Source organism: Bos indicus x Bos taurus, chromosome 9, assembly GCF_003369695.1.
Source record: "Bos indicus x Bos taurus breed Angus x Brahman F1 hybrid chromosome 9, Bos_hybrid_MaternalHap_v2.0, whole genome shotgun sequence".
Taxonomy (NCBI): Eukaryota; Metazoa; Chordata; class Mammalia; order Artiodactyla; family Bovidae; genus Bos; species Bos indicus x Bos taurus.
In genome coordinates, this window is record NC_040084.1 from 19,377,042 (window position 1) to 19,394,569 (window position 17,528).

General features: G+C 43.2%; 1 protein-coding gene across 1 annotated transcript in view; it reads left to right on the top strand.

The window, feature by feature from the left end:
• The first annotated feature begins 7,472 nt into the window (after positions 1–7,472).
• SH3BGRL2 (SH3 domain binding glutamate rich protein like 2) overlaps positions 7,473–17,528 on the top strand; it is a 72,161-nt gene continuing 62,105 nt past the window's right edge. Inside the window, exon 1 of the mRNA XM_027550992.1 lies at positions 7,473–7,990. Within this exon, the coding sequence (XP_027406793.1) occupies positions 7,946–7,990 (45 nt within the window). The 5' untranslated portion in view covers positions 7,473–7,945. The remainder of the gene's footprint in view (positions 7,991–17,528) is intronic.

A 17,528-nucleotide genomic window follows, 5' to 3' on the forward strand; every position in this document is an offset into this window, starting at 1 on the left:
TCACAGATATCAAAAACAAACTTACCAAAGGGGAATAAAGGTGGGGGGGGAATAAATCAGGAGCTTGAGATTGACATATACACACTATTATATATAAAATAGATAATAAGGACCTACTGTATATGACAAGGGCCTCTACTCAATATTAATAACCTATATGGAAAAGAAATCTTGAAAAAAATGAATATATGTATATGTATAACTGAATCACTTTGCTGTATACCTGAAACTAACACAACATTGTAAATCAATTATACCCCAATAAAATTTTTTTTAATAAAAAAATAAAAAGCTACATGCTCTGGGAAGTGTAAATTTGGTTCAAGTAAAATCAGGCATTTCTACCACACTGTTCTCAGGGCAAGAAGAATTTAATGGATTTTTCAAATAAGTTTGGCTTATAACCAGAAAGCAATTAACACTACAAAGACTACAGCTTCATTACATTATTAAGTGCTTCATTTTGTCATAAAGTTAGTGATACCTGGACCAGATCACAGCTCCCCAGTACAGTGAGTGCATTCACAGGGAAGTCTAGTTCCCTGACCTCGTTGTTAAATGGAATTCCACTTAATGCAAAAAAATGCCTTCCCTCTCAAAGATGCTATTTAAATCCAACGGCTCTCATTGCAGTGGAGACCAAGGTAGAGTGATGCCTGCAACTTAAATTGCTTCTAAATAAACTAACTTGAGAAGGATGCAAAGAACTGAGGAAAAGAAATGGTAACCTAATAAAGTACTCTATATTTTTTGTTGCTCTTTAATTTTACTTTCAGGAAAGAGTTGCAAAATTTAAAGGTAAAGACCTCATCATTCTTTTTAAAATCATTATGGCTCAAGGTATTTAAAAGTACTATAAACAAATGTTAATCATTTCCATTCAGTAGACCCTTCAGAACCCTAGGGAAAGTAATAATAAAAAATAACAATTGCTACAATACCACTTTATATTTGTTTAAGCTGACTTTTTCATTTTCTCTAATTATAGCTATATATAAACATTTTCTTATACTTGCTCCGTTGCAATTACTCTAAATGGCCTTTATGCCTAGCATAATGAGAAATTATAATGAACTGAAAACTCATTAGCAATGTATTCATAAGGAATCAAAATAATTTCAGAATTCAACAACAACCTACAGGTAAATTTTTGTTTATTACCATATGGTATTCATTTATAAAGTATCGAGCTAATAATCAAAACATTAGTGTATTGGGAGTTCCTCTAATAGTGCTACCTAGAATTACTCAAGCAATATCAACTTGAACCTTTATTTTGTTATGGTGATATTGTCTCCTGATCTGGAATGTAATCTTGAGGGGTGGGGTGGGGTTGGGGTGTGTGTATATCTATCTATCTATCTATATGAAAGTGAAAGTGTTAATCACACAGTGGTATCCGACTCTTTGTGACTCCATGGACTACAGCCCGCCAGACTCCTCTATCCATGGAATTCTCCAGGCAAGAATACTGGAGTGAGTAGCCATTCCCTTCTCCAGGGGATCTTCCCAGCCCAGGAATCTAACCCAAGTCTCCTGCATCGCTGGTAGATTTTTTCCCATCTGAGCCACCAAGGAAGCCATATCATTTTAAAAAGTTGATTAGGAGAGTCTTATAAGATTATAAAACAAAACAACACAATGAAAAGATTCTTTTCATCAAGTACCTAGCACACTCTTGTTCACTTTTCATCTTCCTGTGGTTACCAGCAGACCTAAAACTTCCTTGGTATAGTTTCAACAGTGCTCCAAGATGCTCACTTGTGCCATTCACCTCTCTTCTAACTTTTTTCAGATTCTAGTGGGAATAAGGTATTGGGGAAATGAAAGTGTTTTCTCCTGTTAGAGAGGCTGGGGAACCCTATTGATTTGGTTGAATATTAACTGATTCAAGAATAATTCCTGGTGTGGAGGAAAGGGAATACTCTAATACTGTTGGTGGGAAAGTGAATTAGAATAGCCACCATGAAGAACAGTATGGAGGTTCCTTAAAAAACTAAAACTAGAATTACTATATGACCTAGCACTACAGCTCCTGGGCATATACCTGGAGAAAACTATGATTCAAAAAGATACATGCACCCTAATTTTTATAGCAGCACTACTTATAACAGCCAGGACATGGAAGCAAACTAAATGTCCATTGATAGATGAGTGGATAAAGAAGATACGTTGCACACACGCACACACACACATATATATAAATATAATATATGGGATGGAATATTACTCAGTCATAAAAAAGAATGAAATAATGCCATTTGCAGCAACATGGATGGACCCAGAGATTATCACACTAAGTGAAGTAAGCCAGAAGAGACAGACAAATATCATATGATATCATTTATATGTGGAATCTAAAAAAAAAAAACCAAAACATACAAACTTATTCACAAAACAGAAAGAAACTCATAGACATAGTAAACAAACTTATGGTTACCAAAGGGGAAAGAGGTGGGGGAGGGATAAATTAGGAGTTTGGGATCAACATATACCCACTATTACATATATGTATAAAACAGATAAACCTACAAGGACCTACTGTATAGCACAGGGAACTATACTCAATATTTTGTAATAGCCTCTATCAGAAGAGAATCTGAAAAAGAATATATGTGCATATGTATATATATATAGGTATAAAAGTTATATATATATATAAAAATAACAGAATCACTGTGCTGTACACCTGAAACTAGCACATTGTAAATCAACTGTACTTTAATTAAAAAAAAAAAAAAAGAATATGTCCTAAATGTTGGTTTCAAGCCTAATTCCTTGCTTTGTGATTTACCTCCAGTTCCTAAACATGAGGGCTGAAACTTTCATCCAATTCAGGGATTGCTCAGTATGACTCTGTTAATTAAGATTTTATTTTATTAAGAATAGGCAGAATGGGCCTGATGAAGCCACATAAAAGCACCGGATGAATTCTCTCATGAAATCCAAGCTGCCTGATTTGACTTTATGCCTGCTTCATTTCTCTAATATTCCTTTTATCTTAAGCATGGCCTCTAAACTTCATTAACATCAAAAAGATTTTGTTAAGCACTTTAATGGAACATGGCACTGTACAAAGAGTCTTATAAGAACCAGATTCTTGTTATTTAGCAAGTTCAAATCACAGACTTAAGACAGAAATATTTATAGGACTCACACGCTTTATGCAAATACAGGCCATTCCTTGATTTACTTTGCATGATTCATAACAGCTGAGTCCTAACTATGTCCCAGGCATTGTGTGAAAAGCACTTTCCTTAATCTTCTCCATGAAGTCCCCTAAAAACAATGAAGAAGGGGAGACACTGGCAAGTTACATAAACCTTCCTCAGTTAGTTATTAGTCACTCGGTCATGTCTGACTCTTTGCAACCCTATGGACTGTAGCCCCCAGGCTTCCCTGTCCATGGAATTCTCCAGGCAAGGATCCAACCCAGGTCTCCTGCATTAGGAAGGTCCTTAGGAAGGTCATTTAGCTGTGACACCAATCCAGGTAGGACTCAGAGGCCAGGCCGGTTCTTTAACCACTCTGACCTGCTCCTGCCCTTTGGCTTATAACCTCCTCTTCACAAATCTATTGCCTACTAACAGCCAAATACGCTCACTCAGCATTCACGGCAGCTGCTGCCTGCAGCCGGGGCACAGATTGTGGTAGGCATGGTGTGGTGACCGACATTCCTTGAAAAGTGAAATTCTTGGGTAGCCAGATAGTATTGGATTAAGTGCTGTTAAAAATAGGGCAATCCTCGACTTCCCTGGCGATCCAGTGGTTAAAATTCTGTGCTTCTAATGCAGAGGACGTGGATTTGATCCTTGGTCAGGGAACTAAGATCCCACATGCCTGCCACATGGTGTGCCAAAAAAAAAGAGAAAAGAACAGGGCAGCCCTGACAACACAGAATTATCAATCAGACGCAATTCTACTCTAAAAATAAAATCTGGACAGTTGGGACTCCAGACTGTTTCAAAGAGCTCTTCATTTAATCTGTAAGGAAACCTTAATGAAGAGTGTTTCTGCTCCCTGGCTCCCCTGCAAGCTTCTGTCCTCACTCATCCCCTATTACTCTTCATCCTCCAATTAGGATAGACTAGATCGCTGCCTCTACTGCCTCATTAACCATCAGGGCTCCGGGCTCTGCCATTTGATTTCTGCTTCCACCCTTCTGCTGGAAGTGCTCTCCCAAAGGTCAGCAATGATAACAGACCACCATTATAATAATACCCAGTGGTTCCCGTGGATTTACTGGGCTCCAAACCCCACGGTTGGAGCTTTCTTTACACTGGAAAAACCAGGAGAACCTTAGGGTTGTACTGGATTTGCAGATGGTTTTGGCTTGGTTGGCTCGATTTTTAAAAATCAAGTCAGTATTAAAAGATCAGAATATCTTAGACAAAAGTCTGTATTTTGAGCGGTGCTGCCCAGTTTGCTATGGTCCTCACGGTGAATATATGTACATGTGGATCTATCCGACCTCTCTCATTTATGTCACCTGCCTGACTCCCTACACAAGCAGTATTTACTCTCAGTGCTTTGCATGGATATTCTGGTCGGGACTGTGTAGCTGCCAGGAAAAGAGATATTACACACCTTAAACTTAGAAAATGTTATATGTCAATCATGTCAATAAAACTAAGGAAAAACCCACATTCGCCAGATGGTCTATCATGACTTGTAAAAACCATCAAGTCCTAGACAATGCATGAGCACCTTCTGTGATGTCCAGTGGCCTACTCCATTTTCTGAGCTGCCTTTAAGTTTCAGCCACCTGCTCTATTTGCAGACCTGCCTTGTCAGATCAGCAGTGTATCCTCTCTGTGCTATGATATCCTGGGGCTGATCTTGGACACTTAAATTATATCCCAGATTGCTTTTTACTCTCTCTGTCACTCTCTGGGCCTCAGCTCCATCCTGGCTACTGTGGGTTGCTGGACTGCTGACACTTTGTCCTGCATACAAGCTCTGGAGACAATCTTCTTCACCGAGGGTATTTAAAAACAGAGCGAGCCGGGACCAGAATAATCTTCTCAAAGTATAGTTCTGATCGTATCCTTCTCTGCCTCAGAATGATTGCAAATTAAGTATAAACTTCTCAGTTAAGGCAGCTAGGATTGTAAAAAAAACAGAACCCTACTTGGGGTGACTGAGGTCAGATTTATGACATGGATACAGGAATATTACACAGGCCTCCAGAGCAAAGATCAGGAACAGGCTGAACCATAGAGAGACTGGCAAACTTTCTCTGTAAAGGACTACAGAGTAAACGTACTAGGCTTTGCAAGTTATCTGGTTCCTGGCACTCTGCCAGAGACAATAGGAAAGTAATGTGCTCTAATAAAACTTAATTTACAAAATAGACACCCAGCTGGATTTGACACACAGGCCAGAGTTTTAGGGTCCCTGGGCTTAAGCATTATCAGAGCTCACTGAAACATCTCTGTCATCCTCCACACACCTGCTTTGTTGTTCTCTTCCTGCCAACTACCATCCTTAGCATCTCTGGTGCTCATGTTGGAAAATGGCTTCTGAAAGCACTGACCTTTCAGGTCACAAGCTAAAGTTCAAGTGTTCTCATTCTCTTTCTTAGTCCTCATTTTAAATTCTTCGGGCAGAGATGTGGCCAGGCCTTTCTTGAGTCAGATACTTACCCTGAGACTAATCAGCTGTGGCCAGGAGTTTGGGTCTTGCTTTATGAACCAGGAGGGTGTTGGCACCCCCACCCCCAAAATCTCTTAGATCAAAGCAGAAGAACAGATTCCAGAAAAGGGAAAGGAGTTGGGCAGACAAGTCACTGAGAGTCCCTGTCTGCATTCATTCAAAGCTGTATTTTCAGCATTGTCCCTTATTAGAACCTTGATATTTTTTCTTGAAATAAAACGAACCCCTTGCTGTTCCTATGGACCCTGCATATTCCATCCTGGATATGTGAACTCAGTCGCCTCCTACTCTTTGTGACCCCATAGACTGCAGTTGGCCAGGCTCCCCAGTCCATTGGATTTTCCAAGCAAGAATACTAGAGGGAGTTGCCATTTCCTTCTCCAATATTCCATCCTGTATCCCTTCCATTTGCTAGCAGAAATTCTACTCATCTTTAAAGTCTCTTCTAGAAGGCCATCTTTGCCCTCGCTTTCCTCTTTATATCCACACAACTCTATTGGTACAGTGTGTCTTGTCTCATTGCTATTTCTGTATCAGACTTTTTTGTTTTGCAGTCAATAGATGCTCTGCTGACTGAGGAAAGGACTTACTCAGCATTTCATGCACTCTGGTACCTGTCAGAGCACAGGCTTGGAGTTCTCATTTGTTGAGTTTAACTATATCCTCAAAGCTGAATAATTCCAAATGGAAGAAATTTAGATTTTATAAAATTGCATCACTACAGGAAATATGGTATCGACGTTTAAGAAAATATTTTTCAAGATATAAACATTAATTTCTGCATTTAGGGTAGCCAAATTAAAGTACATGTGGAGAGAGAGATTATTTACAGCCAGCAAAATATATATTTAAAAATGGCTAATAATAAGAAATAAAGTCCCATTAGGATTGTCTTTTCTGTTACCGTAATAAACTAAAAAATGGAATACTACAGACATGATGTCTGATAAATAATAGGGAGGGTTATACACGTGAAGTAATCAAAATCTCTCTAAAAAACAAATGCTCCAAAACCAAAATGCTCCAATGATTATGCAAGATTTTTACCAAAGAGCCAGAGACCTCATCATCTAATCTCTTTCTTCCTAGAACTATTAATTAACATTGTTCCCAGAACTCTGCTAAAACTCCCCTGCTGAAAGGAAGAAAGTAAATACAGTACTGCAGAGAAAACTGGTTCATTCTACAGGAACTGTGAGAGGCTTGCGCTTTTGCGAAACAGAAAACACTTGCTGAAGAACTATTCCTAAACTGTTAGAAACTACCTAAAAGCTTTTTTATTGTAACAGCATCCTCCTGGGAGACTGTGCCGGAATGTGCAGCAGATCTGAAAACAGCACAGATTTGGCTCAAATCTGCAAATATTAGATGCACAGAGCCGAAGCCATTGTGTAGGGAATCGGGGTGGAGCGGGCGGGGTCCTGATTCTCGATGTTGATTAGTAGAATTCTAATTTCGTTTAGGAATTTTTTTTTTTTCCTACAACAATTATTACAGTTTCTCTATAAAAATAAAATATCGGTTGTGCTCTCACCTGGGTTTCTAATTTTCAGCGTCTACCGAAAAAAAAAAAAAAAAAACCTCGTATTTATTCCCCAAGAATCACCCTTCTGCAATCTGCTGAGCCGCTGGGAAAACAGGAGCGCACAGCCCCACCGCGCCCCCCGACCCCGTTCCCACCGCGGCCACCTCCCAGCCGCCCAGCCCACCCCTCGAGTCAACCGGAGACGGTGGGTCTCCGAGGCATCACTGTTGTCTGTTGACGTTTCTGGGTGTGGGGAATGCTTCAAAACAGTAAACCACTACACACAGAATCCCAGCTCGGACACCGAACCAAGCTATCCTCGCCTAGCTTTCTTTTCTCCCCGGCCTCGTCTCGCCAGGATCCTCGCCACCCCGGCATAGCGTCTCCCCGCGGCCTCGGGTGGCCCTCGCGGCACCTGCGCGCGCCCAGGACGCAGTCTCAGGGACGAGGCGGCGGGAAGGAGCCCGGCGGCGGCCACTCCGGGAGCGGCCCGGACTACAACTCCCATCACGCCCCGCAGCCGGCTCCCTCCCCGGCCCGGCCCCGCCTCCCTACCTCGGCCGGCGGTCGGGCAGCGCCGAGCTTTTATCCGCAGACCGGGCGGCCGGGCGGACTCCGGGTCCTTGCCGACTGCCCCCCAGACGCGAGCGCTGTCCCGGGCAGCAGCGGCGGCGGCGGCGACTCCCAGCCGAGTTGTGCCTCCGCGTCCCCGCCAGCCCGGAGCCCGCGGGGGGCGCAGAAGGTCCGTCCCGACCCGGCGAGAGGATGGTCATCCGCGTGTTCCTCGCCTCCTCCTCGGGCTTCGTGGCGGTAAGCAAGCAGGGGACCGGCCGCGGGCCGGGGTCGGGTCCCGCGGGGAAAGGGGGCGCGAGTCCCGCGGGGCGCGGGCGGCGCTCGCCCCTGTGCGTCTCGGCGCGGCGGGCGGCGGGAGCCAGCGCCCGGCAGGTGATCCATCTCCCTCGGACGACAATGAACGGGGCGGGGAGCCAGGGTGTGTGTGTGTTGAGGGGGGGACCCCGCACTCACCCTACATGTCCACCCTGCACGGTCCGAGAGGGAGACCGGAAAATTGATTCGGCGGGAAGCCCCCGGCTCTAGTTGCGAGGCTCGGGGATTTGGAGAGGGGTAGTCAGAGAGCTTCGGTCGGGGGGCGGGGGGTCCCACTTTCCTTGATGAGCTTGACCGATTTGGGACATTCAGCCCGGTTCCATTTGGTACAGGAACTTGTTAAGCTGCTTGGTTTGCTCACCTAGCTCCTGAATGGAACAAGTTTAAGTGGAACTTGTTCTCCACCCTCTGTGCCCCGCCGCCAAGCACGTTACTTCAGTTTTATACCTGCGCAGAGAGATTCGTAAACCAGGTTTGTCCTGTTGTGCTAGGGTTTTTTGTTTTTTTCTTTTTTGCCTAAGGTGCTATAAATATGTTTACATCTATATGTAAATATGGTGTGTTTGGTTCATCTTCCTCTATGTGCTCAATTTCATCTTGGGGGTATGTAAATTGTGGTCTCTTTAATTATTTTAAGCTATTTTGTTTGGTCCGATGTTCTCGAATTTATTTTTTTTTTAGGGAGAAGTTACATAGCTAGATGTCAGACTTTAAGGAAAAATTCAGTAATAATAGCTCACTGAGTAAGACATGTAGCAGTATGTTTTACATGATTATTAAGATTTGGTTACCTTTAGCTGATTTAAACTGTAGATTTCAGGGGCTCTCTAGTGAGATATAGAGTTAAATACATCAAAACCTATGGTATTGATTGTTTCAAATTTAGTCCGGCCAGTTGGTTGCCTGCCCGGAGACTCAACTAGGTTTTCCCCAAATTGGTTTCAGAAGGCAGGTTCGATGGAGAATCGAAGAAATGTCGTTTGCAACATAACTCTGAAGTTTTTTATTTTAAAAAGAATTAACTTGTGGTAGAAAAAAGGCCCCCTTTTGTATTAGTAACAGGAGGTGGGAAACTCCAGTTTATCTTTATATGCAGGGATGTTCCTGGTCCCCAGACTCCTGATAGCTTTAGTGTTGCTTGCTCTCTGGGGCTGCTTAGTCATACCTGCCTTTTATAGATCCCTCCACCGCTCCACCGAAGCTACACTTCATGTGTTTGGGAACCCATAGAGCTTGTGGATAGATTTTTTTCACAGTCACTCCTTCATAAGTTCTACAAAGCTTTTGGTTTCACTGTCAACTTCCATAATTATTGCAATAGTATTTCATTGACTGGGAAGGGATGCTTTATAGTATTGATATTAAGGAACCTATGTTATCTATGTTGGACAAGTCAGAGTCAAAATTCTGAGGTCATCAGGTGGCTTATCCTTCAGTAGGTAGTATATCAAGAGAGTTCTGGAACCCTGCATCTCTGTTTACTTATTTCCATTAACAAATATTATTGCCTGTCTGCTATGTGCCTTTTTAATTTTTAAATTTAATGATGGGTGTTTTGCACATGAAGCTAGACCTGAGAGAACCCAGGCAGGCTCTGATGAGCGGAATGAGCTTGGTTGAAGTACCTCATCTCTGCCTAAGTTTCATTGATAGAATGAAGAGTTGTGATGAAAAAAGTCAGCATTCCACTCTAGCTTTAAAGTACTTTGGCTTAATTAGTTGGATAAATGCAGATAAATCCTCGTAACAGCTTCTTTCACATTGACAATATACATGCTAGTATCAAAGTGAATTTTTTTTCCCTTTGGTGTTTTACTGGGATTCCCTCCCTGCCCCACCCAGTTTGTGTTCTAACAAGATAAGGTTTGAGCTGGAAGACATACTCTGTTATCATGTACCATATGTACAGCCCATGAACACTAATTATCTATTTTAATGTACCTGATCTTTTTGGGTCTCAGACAATCCTCAGTCACTGAATCTCTCCACTTGTAATATCTCCTGTATCCCTGCACAGTTTTTCTGTAATTAATATATCATTGATACTTTTGGTAATGATAAGTTTCTGCTTGTATGCAAGAATAGTGATTTCTAAGAGATAATGAAGTTGTTTAGGTCAGCTACTGAGCAGTAGAGGCTCCCTCTAGCTTATGGCATTATGTTGTATTGAACTGTGAGGGCATAGCAGGGTTTTCCCTCCAGCAGTGTTGTACTGACCATTGGCTCTGTTTTATCCAGTGGCCAACAATGACCAGCAAGTGCAAGGGAGAAAGAATATTCCTAAGTCAGTTTGGTTTTAGCTGAAGTTGGTTAAACCACACGGAAGTAATGTGACTGGAAGTAGACTTGGCTAAGTAAGTCCCAGAAATTTCAAAAAAGATGCTCTGCCCCAATCCACAATAGATTTAAATAAACTGTTTAGGGAAAACCCTCATATCTTGTTCTGATTTCCCTGAACTCTCCAGCTTCAACACCTAACAGTGGTAATTGTAATAATTAACACCAAAAGGTGATTGCCCTTTTCTCTTCCTCAGCTCTATGTAAAATCTGCTTTTATAAGAAATAAAAGCAATGCCACATTATTATGCTGTGGCTACCTGAAAATAAGATTTCTTATCCAGCTGTCATTCATCTCATAGCGAAGGGCATTTTATTTCAGTCCTAAGAAAATACTGTAGTCATAGAAGTGCTGTTTTAAGACGTCTTGATTTATTTTGGTTGTATACCCAGCAGGGGTGATCTTGGTAACTTTATCCAGGAAATGTATTATTAACATGACTTTTTAAAAAACTCTAATTTGTATTGGAGTATAGACAGTTAACAGTGCTGTGATAGTTTCAGGTGGATGGCAAAGGGACTCAGCCATACATATACATGTGTCTTCATTTGAAAAACATTGAAATCAGCCCGTTATTTCATAGTCATTATTTTATTCATTCAGCAAGCATTTTATTCATTCATCTAAGTGTCTGCTGCTTGCCCAGCTCTGTAAGGACAAGAACTGCCTGGGCAAGGCAATTCTTGTGGGAATTGGAGGAGAGCAGAGGGTGTGGTTTCTGTGTCCTCAAAGAATTCAGGTGGGGATCACGCCGGGAGATAAGATAGGAAAGGTGAAACCACCAGTAATAAAGTACAACCCAAGGACACTTGCCTCTTTCGGGAACATTCTTAACAGAGATAGAAATAATATAGGCGGCAGAGGGATGCGTTGCAGGATGTCAGATAAAGAGGAGATGTGCCAGAAGTCATAAAATATGCATGTGGGAGCCTCAGGCAGATGGCGGAGAGAGGGACTGAGTTGGATTTGGAAACGAGGGGAGAGTGCCCAAGCCCACCTTGTTCAGGCTGGAAGGTGGGCGCCTTAGATGGGAGGGGGCAGGCTGCAGGGTTCCCTGTGGACCTCTCTTGAGGACACGGCAGACTCTGAGTCCGTGAAGTGTTAGCTGCTCAATCGTGTCTGACTCTGTGACCGCAAGGACTGTGGCCCACCAGCCTCCTCTGTCCATGGGATTCTCCAGGCAAGAATACTGGAGTGGGTAGCCATTCCTTTCTCCAGGGGGTCTTCCTACCCTGGGATTGAACCTGGGTGCATTGCAGGCAGATTCTTTATGCCTAAGCCACCAGGGAAGCCCATGATGACAACGTCCAGAGTGCTTAGCGTCTCAGAAATGTCTTCAAAATCTGCAGCTGATGTGCTGTCTGGACCTTTGTCCCTAGGGAGGAAGGTGTGGTCTGATGGGGAGGGACCACTGGGATGTGATTTCAGAAGATTCTTTACCTTCCTGCCTGTCTTGACTGAAATTTCTCCAAAAGGAAGGAAAGCTTTTCACTCTTTGTTAAAGTCCTTGGGCTCCAGTGTTGGGGCTGGCAGAATACCGAGAGAGATTTTCTCGTGAAGTCCAACCGCCTCATGTCACAGAGAAGGAAATATGGCTGAGAGAATAAGTGACCTGTTCTGAGGTCATTTATGTCAGTCAGTGCTGAGCTGAGGATTAAATGGAGTCCCGGTCACCTGACTCCTGAATGTGTTCATTCCTGTGTTCATTTGGCCCCGCATGTATTTGTGCCTTGATGGACTCATTCATACATTAATTAATCACCGAAAACCAACTGAGTACCAGGCTCTGTCTGACAAAGGTCTGTATAGTTTTTCCAGTAGTCATGTATGGATGTGAGAGTTGTACCATGCAGAAGGCTGAGTGCTAAAGAATTGATGCTTTCCAACTGTGGTGTTGGAAAAGACTCTTGAGAGTCCCTTGGACTGCAAGGAGATCAAATCAGTCAGTTTTAAAGGAAATCAACCCTGAATAGTCATTGGAAGGACTGATGCTGAAGCTCCAATACTTTGGCCACCTGATGCAAAGAGCCAACTCATTGGAAAAGACCCTGATGCTGGGAAAGATTGAAGGCAGGAGGAGAAGGGGACGACAGAGGATGAGATGGTTGGATGGCATGACCAACTCGATGGACATGAGTTTGAGCAAACTCTGGGAGATGGTGAAGGACAGGAAAGCCTGGCGTGCTGCAGTCCATGGGGTCTCAGAGTCAGACATGACTGAGCGACTGAACAACAACTAGACTCTGTGAGGTGCTATTATGTACTGGGTATATACCATGGTCAGGAGAACAGACACAGACTGCCTTCATGGCATAAATCAGTGCTGAAGCCCCACAGCTCAGACTTGGACTGTAAACCATTTCACCAAAGAGAATACAGAGCTGATGCTGACCTGGGTGACGTTTCCATGGGACAAGGTGAAATGAGCCAGACAGCAGTAGTATATCGCTGGATGTTGGAGGGGACAGTCACTGGGAGGAAAAGATACAGAGAAATGGGAAGCAGAGTTGGAAGACGTGGTCCTTTGCCCACAGCTGCAACGCTGTTTTCAAGTGAGGTTGGGAGTGGAGAGGAAACGGAACTGTGCTCAGAGTTGTCTTGCTCTTTTGAGCTTAGAAAGGCGTTTTATTTTGCCTGATTTATAACTATTTGAAACATGCAGAGATCTGTTCCGTCTCCACAGAATTTATCGTGAAGCTTTATTTGTGTAAGGCAACCTTCTAAAGGAATTCCAATGTAAGTCAGGGTGTGACCATGTAAAACAGACTGAGCATTAATTCTTAAGTGACTCTAATCCCAGAAAAAGCTGGTGAGGGTAAGCCTGGACTTGCTAGGATCTTTAATTCAATCCTGAGCCACATGGCAGGGTTGATTGCCATCTTACAAGTGGAGAGGCTGAAGGTAACTGACCTGATTGAGATCATTTGCAGTTGATGGTGAGACCTTGAGTCAGAGTCTGGCTGGCAGGTGGCTCTAAAGCTTCTGGAGCCGAGTTTCTGCACTGTGGGCACTGTCATGTCCTTGATGGAATGGAAGTGCCAGGGATGCTCGACATCCTGCAGTGTCCTGGACAGTCGCCCAAAAGAGCTGCTCCATGCAAAATGCCAGTGGTACCCAACAAGAAATACTGCTGAAGGCTGTTGGTGGCAGGAAGTGTGGAATGACTTTAGGGAATTGGTGGGAGCATATAAGAATATCAGAAAATAAAAGAATAAGGCTTCCCTCATAGCTCAGATGGTAAAGAATCTACCTGCAGTGCAGGAAACCTGGGTTTGATCCCTGAGTGAGGAAGATCCCCTGGAGAAGGAAATGGTAACCCACTCCAGTATCCTTGCCTGGAAAATCCCATGGACAGAGGAGCCTGGTGGGCTGCAGTCCGTGGGGTTGCAAAGAGTCGGGCGTGACTGAGCGACTAACAGACTAACACGGGGACAAAGTTGAAAGAGAATGTCAGGCTGGGAAGACTTGTGTGTTGTTTTTCTATGGCTGCCATTACCAAAGTACCAAAACTGTGGGGCTTAGGCAACAGACATTTGTCTCAAAGTGCTGGAACCTGAAAGTCAAGATCAGGGTGTTGGTCTGATTGCTTCCTTCCAAGGGCTGTGAAGGAGACTGCGCCATGGTTCTCGCCTACCTTCTGACGGTTTGCTGGAAGTCTTTGGTGTTCTTTGGTGTGTAGATTATCCCTTATATCTGTCTTCATGTCCGCATGGCATTCCCCTTGTGTGTATGTCTTTGTCTACCTTTCCTCTTTTTATATTGAACTTCAGCCTACCCTTTTACCTAATTTTGACTTGATCATTTGCAGAGGTCCTATTTCCAAATAAGGTCACATCACAGGTACTATGGGCTAGGACTTCAGCATCTTTTGGTGGGGGGACACAATCCAGTTCCCATAACAGCATGCAAGTTGAGGGTTGAACTAGAAGTACTAATTGATGGCACTTCCAGCCTTTAATTGGAAAGACTACGGACAAATTTCCTGAATCCTAAAGTCAGCATCAGGGTATGAAATTTTAGTCATTGTATACACTAAGGCCCATCACTAGCGAGGGAGATTCTTCATCATCCCAAGTGAAGACCTGACCTCAGTTTTTCTAGTTCATTCTAATTTTTCCCAAATTTGACATCTTTTTTCCGTTCTGTGATATTTTAAATTTATAAATATAATGCAGGGCATGGACCTCTTTACGAAATTAGGGACTTTTAAAAATCTGTTTGCATTAGGACACTTTAAATAAATATTCCATTTCTATTTGAGGAAACTAAATTTTGACAGCTGTTTATAAAAGTATGAGGTGGTTTCCACATCGAAGGAATGTAAGTCTAGTTGTCTTGCTTTTTTCTGTGTTTTTCAATTTTTTGATCAAAACCAGAGAATAATGAAGAAGGCAGTGACAACCCACTGCAGTACTCTTGCCTGGAAAATCCCATGGATGGAGGAGCCTGGTAGGCTGCAGTCCATGGGGTCACGAAGAGTTGGACACGACTGAGCGACTTCACTTTCACTTTTCACTTTCATTCTTCAGAGAAGGAAATGGCAACCCACTCCAATGTTCTTGCCTGGAGAATCCCAGGGACGGAGGAGCCTGGTGGGCTGCCGTCTATGGGGTCGCAGAGTCAGACATGTCTGAAGAGACTTAGCAGCAGCAGCAGAGAATAACTGTTGTGAAACTAACCCCAACAGTTCTGCAGGAAGCAGTGAGATACTACCACTAAAGAACATTTCTTCCTCAGATTTTTTTTCATGTTTAAAAAGTTGCGAAATGAATTGCATGCTTTTTTTTGTCAGTAAAGTTATAAATGGGTAACAGAGTAGAAAAAATCTAGATTAGCTGTGACAAACCTAGAGAGCATATTAAAAAGCAGAGATGTCACTTTGCCAACAAAGGTCTGTATAGTCAAAGCTATGGTTTTTCCAGCAGTCATATACAGATGTGAGTTGGACCATAAAGAAGGCTGAGTACCGAAGAATTAATGCATTTGAACTGTGGTGCTAGAGAAGGGTCTTGAGAGTCCTTTGAACAGCAAGGAGCTGAAACCACTCAATCCTAAAGGAAATCAACCCTGAATATGTTCATTGGAAGGAGTGATGCTGAAGTATAAGTTCCAGTGTTTTGGCCACTTGATGTAAAAAGCTGTCTCATTGGAAAAGACCCTGATGCTGGGAAAGACTGATGGCAGAAAGAGAAGGGTTTGACAGAGGATGAGATGGTTGGATGGCATCATCAAGTCAATGGACATGAGTGTGAACAAGCTTTGGGAGATAGTGAAGGACAGGGAAGCCTGGCATGCTGCAATCCATGGGGTCGCAAAGAGCCAGACATAACTGAGTGACTGAACAACAAGATTCTTAGTGAATGTGTCATTTTAAGAAAAAAATTATTTTTTGCTGCACTGGGTCTTTGTTGCTTTTGCACAGCTCTCTTTAGTTGCAGTAAGCGGGAGCTACTCTTCATTGAGGTGGGTGGGTTTCTAATTCCTATCCACTGTGCCCCTTTTAACATAAAACTTTATTATGATTTAATGATTATATGTGAAAGTTTGAAACACTTTTTTGAAATGTGGATTTGGAAAAAAATGGGATCAAGAAATTATTAGTTTAGCTGCCAAATGTTAATTTTTTAAAAATTTGTCCCCCAAACTCTAAACTCAGAAGGAGACCCTTTTAGGTTTCATCTGTTTTTCAGTACAGACTGCTTTAATAGGTGTTAGTTTAGCTGCAGCGTTAGCCAGAAACTTAAGTTATCATTTAAATCACATTCCTGTGTTCGTTATTTTTCTGTGGTCAACTTTATATTATTTTGTTTATCCATTTTGCAGGGAAGGAGCTTAGCTTTCCAAATTAGAAATTTATTGAAAATTTATTCTTTCTGTAAAATGGTGAATGCTTGTTAACCTGTGAGGGAAATCCTCTGCTTCTGATGATGTACATTTGGCTTTTGGGGTCCTCTTGTAACAAAGTCATTGAACTCTTCTGTTTGGTGTTTTTAAACCAATAGGGATCAGTTCTTACCATTGCCAAGTTTCTGATTGGTGGTTGGGATGGCTGGGGTGGGGGCAAGGGTTGGGGGAGTCGGAGATTGGAAATTGACACCTGCTGCAGCTAAGAGGCTAGGTTAAAGCACTGGTTTCCCTTCTGTCCTCTTCAGAGGCTTATCTGGGTTTTCCTGCCAGTACAGGCTAGTCCCTCAGGACCGGGATTGTGGCAAATATTTTCTTTTTTTTGGCTATGCAGCACGTGGGATATTAGTTCCCCAACTGGGGGAGGGGTGTCAAACCCACTACCCCTACAGTGGAAACACAGTCTTAACCACTGGACCCTCAGAGAAGTCCCAAGACTATAGCAATTTAAAGTTAGTGCTGTTATTTCTTTTACGTTTGATTTTTTTTTTTTACCCGCAAATGCTAAAAGAGAAATCAACCCAGGAAAAGTACTTCATTGAATGTTTCCGTTCCAGACTCATGACAGCTTTGCTGTAAACTGACAGCTGAACTAGATGCTGGCAGAGGGGGCCCCCCACCTATAACCCCAGGGCCCTTTAGGCTGGTATGGCCCCTGGGAGGTGCTGGAGCAGTTTGATTGGTCTCCTACATCTGATCCCTTGTGTTAGCTTTGACAACTTATTTATTCCTGAGAGGACCTGACTCCTTTGTAACTGGCAAAACCCCAAAGGGAGTTTCCTGGAACTGACCCCTGACAGTGGAAGGATAGGAGTGGTGTACGTCGGGGTGTGTCTGCCTTGTTGTGGGACCTTTGTGGGCTCCATGCCAGCATTACAGCCTGGCTCTTGAAACCGGAAATGGAGCTTGGCTCTGACTATGGGCAGAGAGTTCTACTGCTTCAGGATGCATTTTCCACTTCCTAGTAGTAGTCCAGGGGGTTGCTAGGAGTCGGACACAACTGAGCGACTTCACTTTCACTTTTCACTTTCATGCATTGGAGAAGGACATGGCAACCCACTCCAGCGTTCTTGCCTGGGGAATCCCAGGGACGGGGAGCCTGGAGGGCTGCCGTCTCTGGGGTTGCACAGAGTTGGACATGACTAAAGCGACTTAGCAGCAGCAGCAGCAGCAGTGGTCATGAGTAGCCCATATCTGGAGATGGCTTGTTATCACCTT